Genomic DNA, 8,742 nt, shown 5'->3' with positions numbered 1-8,742 from the left:
TGTATGAATCTTACAATTTATATATAATAGGCATTATGCAGAAAATGAACTTTGAGTACTATCAATAAGGAAGCAAGAAATATATAAACAGTATCCAACAAATTCACCCCTACAACATATGGGTACAGTGACTTTTTTGAATAGATATCCATTCCTTTTCTTGGCGATGCTCAAATGGTGAAGATGATCTAGCTTATTAGTGAACAAAGAACTTCTTCCAGCAAACCCATTCTTCCTCAAGTATGAATATTACTATTTAATATATAGTAGACAAGAGGCAGAAAATGATCTTTGGGCACTGTCAATAAGAAAAGAAGAAGCATACAAACAGTACCCAAAAGAACTCTGGCTCTTCCCCTATACATAGAAAACCTGTCCCACATTAAGGAGGCTCTCATGAGGGACTTGGAATATAACACTGTTCTCCCTGCAAACCTTCCTCAGAAAGGCATAAAGATAATCAATGGCCACCTTCTTCACCAGCCCGGATCCCTTCCTGGTCCTTATCACTGTGTTCCCCATGATATGCACCACCCCAGAATCCCTACACTTCTTCAGATACTCCAACTCATCTTCTTCCTCTTCTTCTTCCTCCACCTCCTCCACCACAGCAATAGACTCCTCCAGCTCCGCTACGTTGGTCCTGCAGACGCTACTGTACTCCGACGCCTCCGAGCAGGCCTCCATCATGGCCTCCAGCCGAACGAAGAGGCTCAGGCTATCAAACAGCATGCTTTCAAAGTCGTCGTCTCGCCGGTGCAGGTCACCGTAACCGTACCTCGCGATGCAGCGGAACATGGAGAAGCTCTTGGGGCCTATTCTCTTCACCAGGAAGCGTTCTCCGGCGGGGACGGTGTGAAGGGGGAGGTACTTAACGCAGACGAAGACGACGACGGAGTGAATAGCGGGGAGATTGGTGATGAGGTGGGAGAAGATGTGGGGAACGCCGCTGGCGAGTTCTGTGTAGACGAAGCCGATTCCGGGAACTCGGACGAGTCCAAGACTGGGGCCGAGTCTGACGATCCAGCCCATGGAAACCCGGCTGTGAAGCTCGTAGTCGTAGCGTTGTACAGCGCCGTAGTGCCAGATCGCCATGACGGCGAGGAAGGCAGCGGCTACGGCGAGGGGAACCCACCCTCCTTGGTCTATTTTGAGGAGGACAGCGGAGAGGTAGGTCAGCTCTATGAGAAGAGAGAGAAAGGTGAAGAGAGAGACTAGGATCCAGTGGCTTTGCCAGACTAACAACATGATGGGTATCATCATCAGGGTCGTCACCAGCATGACTATCATCACCGCCGTTCCTGAATCAAAGATTAAAGAGTTTCTTTGCTTGTTAATCTCTGAGAGATGCGGAACAGGTTTTTTAGGGTTTGAACCAAGGATGGTAAGAACAACAAAGAACACTAGGATTTGATGTTCTGGGTAGTTGTTTTTTTTTTAGCGTGTCAATGTCCCATTGTCCAATTGTTTGATTTTGAGATAATTTGATGCTAGGGGTTAAGAATATGAGATCCTCCTAGGATTTATATTGAAAAAATATTGAAAAACCACAAGAATTCAATGTCCAGGGTAATTGTTGTTTCGGACATTTCTCTCACAGTCAATTTGTTTGAATTTGGGCCACTACACTGCAAAAACCCATAAAAAAAGGCTGATTTGAATTTCAAGATACATTTTTTCTGTTAATCAATGAAGTAATTTAAAAATTTCTTTGGTGAAAGATTAATATCATTTGAGTGATTCCAGGTGAAAGATTCTGCCTATTTTTTGTGTTTGGATGGAGATCAAGAGCATACTGTGAAAATTTTAAATCGACTGATCAAGAAAAAGATGAAAATGGCATCCAAATAAGAAAGAGATCAGAGATGAACCGTATGCATTGCCGATCTGGGTCTGGTTCTTGAAGCCAACAGTGACGGCGATGCAGAGGATCATTAGAACCCAGTTGATGTCAGGGATATAGATCTGGCCCATGAAATTCTTGGATGTGTGCACAACCTTCACTCTGGGGAAGCAACCCAGTGCCAGTGCCTGCTTGACAATGGAGAAGGTGGCTGAAATGGCAGCCTGGCTCGCCACCACTGCCGCCGCAGTGGCAACTATGAACATGGGCCAGTACACTCCTCCTGTACAGAAAAATCTATGAGAAAAAACATATTGAGTTTGAATTACCTAATGTCCAATAACATGTATTATTGAAGAGTATTACATAAAATTTAATCACTAAAGAAGTAGGGTTCGGTCAATGTGCAGGGACTAAGTCTATCCTAATTAAAATGGTTTGAGTTTGAATTTCCTAACGTCCAATAACCTGTATTATTGTATATTATTATATATCATTTCATCAATATAAATTAGGGTTTAGTAAATCTGCAGATTAAAATGGTAGGATAATAGACTAAGCATGATTAAGTATCTCCTGTTTCCTATATAAATAGGGCGACTCGTAGGGTCACATGTATGGTTGAACTTCTCTGAGAGGTCCCATTACTCTTTAAGAGATTAAGCAAGTTTTTTTACCTGCTGACTCAGAAGACTACACCTCAAGTATGCTCTATGTCTTCTCTCAATTAACTGATTCATCCTTAATGATTCAACCTAAGATGATCATTTAGTATCGATGAAAATAAACCATCTTTGCAAAGAATTCCTTTTGAAAATCCCAAATAAGTACCTGGGATAGAGCGATAGAATGCGTCTGCTGCATGTCCGTTGTTCTCTACGATGTACGCTGCTTGCCCGGCATACGCCAAGAGAAGGCAAGGGAAGACAACGCCAATAAATGCTATCTGCCGAGGTTTAGTCTCAGTTACAGAAGGCATGGAAAATATAAATAAAACTTGATGAATTTTTCTAACTGACTTGGACGGCCAAGACGGGGAAGTTTGACAGATCGGCAAACATGGCCTCCGTTCCTGGAGAAAGAAAACCTTCGTCAAGGAAGGGCCAATATGCAATCTCCACTGGGTTTTGAATCTCAAGATAAATTATTTATAATCGCTATCAGTGCACTATTTTTTGTGAATAATATCGAAACTCCTTTCAACATTCATATTTCAATAAATTATATACTTTTTTCAAATAGCTAATTTGACAATTCATTTTTTAATAAATTAAACATAGTTAAATTTAAAATAATTTAAATTCATATTTTAATAAATAGACATATAATATTATATTCATAACAACATGTTTAGATGAAAATTCGGTTATAGAATCACTCTTTTTGATATGTTCGGATAAAGTTTTGTACCTGTGATGCTCAGGAGGATGTCACCAAGGAAAGTACAGTAAAATAGAATAAGCAGTAAAGATAAACAAAATTACAAACATAAAATATTATTTTTATAACTACGTACTTACATGTAAAATTTGGTTTTATAATCAGTTTTATTGGAAATATTTGGATCAAGTTTTGCACTTGTGATCCTGAAGAGTATCACCTCGTGAAGTATATTAAAATGAAATAAGCAGTACAGATAAACTAAATCATAAATAAATGAAAAACACTATTGTCATAACTACGTACTGATATGCAAATTTTGGTTATATAATCACTTTTTTTGAAATACTGGGATCCAGTTTTGCACCTGTAATGCTCAGGAGGCTGTCATCAAGGAAAGTATAGTCAAGTGAAATAAGTAGTACATATAAGCTGAATCACAAAAAATGAAAAATATTATTATTTTTTTAAATAATTGGATCGAATTTTCCACATAAGATGCTGAAGAGGGTGCCACCGAGGGAAGCACAGTAACATGAAATAAGTAGTGCGGATAAACTACCTCATAAATAAATGGAAAACATTATTGTCATAACTACGTATTTGTTAAAAAATTTACTTATATATTCACATTTTCTTGGATATACATGGATAGAGTTTTGCACCTGTGACGCAGAGGAGGATGCCACCGAGGGAAGCCCAGCTATGTCGACCTTTGCGGAAGTAGCGAACGATGAAGACCGGGGAGAAGGCTCTGAGGACGGAGGTGTCGTACTTGAGCAGATTGAAGAGGCCGATTGCGCCGATGAGGATGAACCAGACAAGAACGATGGGAGCGAAGAGCCATCCCACACGATCTGCTCCGTAGCGTTGCAAGCAGAATAACCCCACCAGAATGACGGATGCCACTACTACCACCACATCTGATTCAGGGAAGATTTGTAGAGAGATAGATGAAACGAAGGGAGTTTAGCTCTTCAATGGGTATCTGGAGATGCATTTCTGAGGAATTTAGAGTTGGATGAAGGTGAAATACCGCTGCTCATTCTGGGATGGTCCACCTTGATCCCTCCTGCGGCTGAAAGAACTGCAAAAAATCGTTTTACTTTGTTCAGTCAGCAGTGCTAGAATGCTCTCTTTCTCTCTTCGTTTCCCCCATGAGTTTGTCTTTCTCATTCGTTCATGAATTTTTTCCTCTCATCCTCCTCTCTCTCTCTCTCTTCTCTTTGTTCATCTTTCTCTCTCTTCCTATTTTTCCATTATCATTCCCCTCCTCTCTCTCTCTCCTGTGTTTCTCCTTCGCATCTGTTTTTTCTTGCGAAAGAAACTGGTTTACTGTCATAGGATGGAAAAGAAACAGATAGAAATCGAACAAGTAAAATGACAGATTTTTCAAAAGATGACTAGTTTAATACCAAGGCAGGGAAAACAAGGAAGACGAACGTGTTTTCAAAGAAATCTTTGGTAATGTCATGAAAGGGAAAAAAGACGCAGATGAAAATGTACGTCAAATGACAAACTTTTCAAAGAAAACTGGGTTAATGTCATGACATGGAGAAGCAACAGCTAGAAATGAAACAAGGAAAATCACCTATTTTGACAAAGAAAATTAGTTTAATAATTGAATTATTAAAAAAAAGAGGATATTTTAAAGTGTCTGAATCAGAAATTACCCGAAATGGCAGGAGTGAGAATACCATCTCCAATAGTCATACAAGTGCCAATAAGTGCAAGAACAAGGAGGACGTTCTTCTTGTATGCATTAGCCTCCAGGTATTTCTTGATCTTAGCCGCAAGGGAATGGTCCTCAAAGGTGCGCCGACTGTACGTGGTCAGCGCTTCATCTGTTCGATGTAGGTTTGGAATCGTTTTAACATTGGCATGTCGGCAGAGCAATGAATATAACGCCAACGTTCCCCCTGAACACAAAATTCCATTGAAAAATTAACATAAAGTTCAGCATTGCCTTCCATTCATTTCCTTTCTATCGAGAGAATTTCGATTACTATTAAAAGGAGAAAATTATCAAACGGGTTCGCAGAAACGGGTTCGCTAAAGTCAAGGCGAGAAAGGCACAAAGAGATGACATAGAGGAAGGCAGAGTTCAATGGGCTTTCAAAATTGAACTCTTGGGCGGCAATTCATTGGGCTATATCCCAATGAGGAAAGGAAACATTACAGAGTTTTCTCTCCATTCTTTCGTAACAGCAAAAAATTATCATCCATCATCGAATTGAATCTTGTTCCTGGATGATGTTGATCGTTACTATTTTCGTTTAGTTAGATTTCGATCCATCATGGTAGATTGATCCTACGATGACGGGAGAGGATCTATCCGAGTACGACCAGGGCCCCTTGGTAGATCGAATATTTTTGATCCGATCTAATCGTTAACCCTGTTCCCCATAGTTCACGTGGGTCCTGGGAAAGGTTCGAAGAATTTTCTTTTAAACTTTCCGGCTCCAGCATCTACGTTTTTACCAATCGGGTAGCCGGGACTCCAGAGGGGAAATCACCGTCAGGATCAACAATTTTCCCTTCTCTCTCTTTCTCTCTTTATCTTGGTTCTCTCTCTATCCTGGGAGTCTCTATCTATCCTGGGTATCTCTCGCTATCCTGCGTGTCTCTGTCTATCCCGAGTGTCTCTTTATATCCTGAGTATTCCATTCTATCCTGGTATCTCCATCTCTACTGGGTCTCTCTCCCACCTGAGTCTCTCTGTATCCTGGGTCTTTTTCTCTCTCCAGAATCACTCTCTTCCTATCCTGAGTAACTCTCTTTCCTGGGTCTTTTTCTCTCTCCAGAATCACTCTCTTCCTATCCTGAGTAACTCTCTTTCCTGGGTCCCTCTCTCTCTCTCTCTATCTGCTGAGTCTCTGTCTCTGTCTCTCTCTCTCTCTCTCTTTCTCCCTATCCTGAGCATCTCCCCCTCCTGTTTCCCTCTCTCTCTCTTTATATTCTGTCTCTCTCTCTCTTTCTTCCAATCCTGAGCATCTGTCCCTCCTGGGTCCCTCTCTTTCTATCTCTTTATCTGCTGATTCTCTCTCTCTTTCTCCCTATCCTGAGCATCTGTCTCTCCTGGGTCCCCTCTCTCTCTCTCTCTCTTTTTGCTGAGTCTCTCTCTCTCTCTCTTTCTCCCTATCCTGAGCATCTGTCTCTCCTGGGTCCCTCTCTCTCTCTCTCTCTCTCCTTTTTTGCTGAGTCTCTCTCTCTCTCTCTTTCTCCCTATCCTGAGCATCTGTCTCTCCTGGGTCCCTCTCTCTCTCTCTCCTTTTTTGCTGAGTCTCTCTCTCTCTTTCTCCCTATCCTGAGCATCTGTCTCTCCTGGATCCCTCTCTCTCTCTCTCTCTCTCTATCTGCTGAGTTTCTCTCTCTTTCTACCTATCCTGTGCATCTCTCTTCTGGGTCCCTCTTTCTTTTTATCCTGAGAATCTCTCTCCTGGCCCCCCCCCTCTCTCTCTCTATATATCCTGGTTCTATCTCTAGATTGGGAAACAAATCTCGGAATTGATAGAGAAGAGAGGGAATGAAAGAAGAGTCAGAGTCAGGATAGATGGGAAGTCCAGCACTTACCTTGGCCATTGTCGTTGGCTCTGAGCACGACGAGAATGTATTTTATGAGGGGGATGAGAGTGAGGGTGTAGATGATGAGAGAGAGAGCTCCCACGACTTCTTCGTCGTCCTCAACTCCGTCTGGAAAGACGTTGTAAAAGACGTACAGAGGAGACGTGCCCAGATCCCCAAACACCACACCCAGGCTCTGGTAAGCCAGCCTCAGGATCAACAGAATCGAGAATTTCTGCTCAGAAAAGGGTAGATGGATTTATACCATTCCGTCAATTAAAGAACTTGAACGCTAAATGAAGCATTAGGTGCACGCTGGGAGCAAGATCAGGAGAGAGAGAGACCTATGATGCAGAGAGAAACTCAGGATATATAGATAGATAGAGACCCATGCCAGATATATATATATATATATATAGATAGATAGATAGATAGATAGATAGATAGATAGATAGATAGATAGATAAATAGATAGATAGATAGAGAGACCCCTGTTAGATGTATGCATGGACATAATGATCCAGGAAAGAGAGAGCCATGATAGATAGAACGGCCCAGGACATAGAGAGAGATGCAGGAAATAGAGCAAGAGAGAGGGGAGAGAAAGGGGAGAGAGAAAAGGGGTGGAGAGAGAGATAGTTAGCTAGAGAAATAGATAGATAGATAGATGGATAGAGAGAGAGAGAGAGAGAGATAGAGAGAGAGAGAAACAGAGAAAGAGAGAGAGAGAGAGAGAGAGAGAGAGAGAGAGAGAGAGAGAGAGAGAGAGAGAGAGAGAGAGAGAGAGAGAGAGAGAGAGAGAGAGAGAGAGAGAGAGAGAGAGAGAGAGAGAGAGATCAGCACGGCTGAACCAGAGCTCACGCACCAGGAGGGCCTTCATATCTCGTACCCTTATGAAAAATGACTCAGAGAAGGCTTATTATCAACGAAACAGAGATAGACAAGCGATTCCCACGGAACCCACAATGAGTACCTTCTCCGTGTACACGTTGTTCAGTCTTTCGGCCTCTTCCTCCATGGGCTGGTCAAGCTTCCGTTCCAGATCCCACATGCCTCCCCCCCCGCTCTCATTGTTTGTCCCAAGAGAAGCCATGTAACCTCTTCCTTGGCCAAAATCAATAGAAATCTCAAGCCTTAATTGATGGGCTTCTTCAATCGCTTGAAATTCTTCCAAGAGAAGATAGCAGAAGAGAGAAATAGCATCTTGAAGACTGATAACTGCGTCGTTATTGTAGAGTGTGAGTTCTCTGGAAGAAATAGGGGAAGGAAGAGATGAGGAAGAAGCCTCACTGAGTAAAGGACAAAGAAGGGAGGTGCCCCACATTGAAGCTGAGGACCAGACAAAATATTATAGTGTCTGAACGTTCGCATGAGACGAGGTAGGGCCCATGGCCTGCTGCAGGCATAGTTACTTATATTACATTAAAGACATCGATAGAGATCCACTCCACAGCTAAGATATACATATAGACAGAGAGATGAACATCCATGAAACAAATAGATAGATAGCAGACAGATAGTGAACTGATAACATAGATATGTAGATAGACATAAAGATAGTATGGACGGGTAGATGGAAAGCTAGCTAATTAGATCCATTGATAGATGGACAGTCAGATGGAAGAGATAGATAAGATAGACGAGAATGGATGGACATACATACGGATGAAAGACAGAGAGATCGATGCAAAGACAGGTAAATTAACAGATAGATAATAGCTAAAGAGCTAGATGAATAAATAGGTGCGTCGAAGGAAAGAAAGTCGGCAGAAAGAAGAATGAATTAGCAGAGAGATACATAGACTTGTCTTTTGGAAGTAATTCATCAAACTATCAACTATCCAATAGACTGAATATTTCGACCATGACAGTTCCAGATTTTGGCCTAAAGTCAGCGGCAAAGGGATGGCCCTCTCTGAGTTACACTGACATCTTGACATTTTAATAGGCAGGGA

At 41.8% G+C, this 8,742-nt stretch overlaps 1 protein-coding gene across 1 annotated transcript; it reads right to left on the bottom strand.

The window, feature by feature from the left end:
- Positions 1 to 229: 229 nt before the first annotated feature.
- On the bottom strand, positions 230 to 8,126 carry LOC144707345 (putative potassium transporter 12). The gene is made up of 9 exons (XM_078580449.1): positions 7,761 to 8,126; positions 6,797 to 7,022; positions 4,897 to 5,142; positions 4,260 to 4,310; positions 3,889 to 4,146; positions 2,863 to 2,915; positions 2,675 to 2,789; positions 1,872 to 2,126; positions 230 to 1,301 (listed from the first exon to the last, which is right to left on the bottom strand). The coding sequence occupies exons 1-9, from the start codon at positions 8,109 to 8,111 to the stop codon at positions 358 to 360; spliced, it is 2,499 nt and encodes an 832-aa protein (XP_078436575.1). The 5' UTR covers positions 8,112 to 8,126; the 3' UTR covers positions 230 to 357.
- Between the last annotated feature and the right edge of the window lie 616 nt (positions 8,127 to 8,742).

Source organism: Wolffia australiana, chromosome 9 (genome assembly GCF_029677425.1).
Source record: "Wolffia australiana isolate 7733 chromosome 9, ASM2967742v1".
NCBI lineage: Eukaryota > Viridiplantae > Streptophyta > Magnoliopsida > Alismatales > Araceae > Wolffia > Wolffia australiana.
The sequence above is the reverse complement of the archived record's forward strand: the minus strand, read 5'-3'. Positions and strand labels throughout refer to the sequence as shown.

Excerpts from the sequence above, each read along its gene's own strand:
- LOC144707345 (XM_078580449.1), bottom strand. The coding sequence starts at position 8,111 with ATGTGGGGCACCTCCCTTCTTTGTCCTTTACTCAGTGAGGCTTCTTCC. Across the intron at positions 4,147-4,259 it reads CCATCCCAGAATGAGCAGCG|ATGTGGTGGTAGTAGTGGCA; the intron begins GTATTTCACCTT and ends TCCCTGAATCAG. Across the intron at positions 1,302-1,871 it reads CCAGATCGGCAATGCATACG|GAACGGCGGTGATGATAGTC; the intron begins GTTCATCTCTGA and ends TCTTTGATTCAG.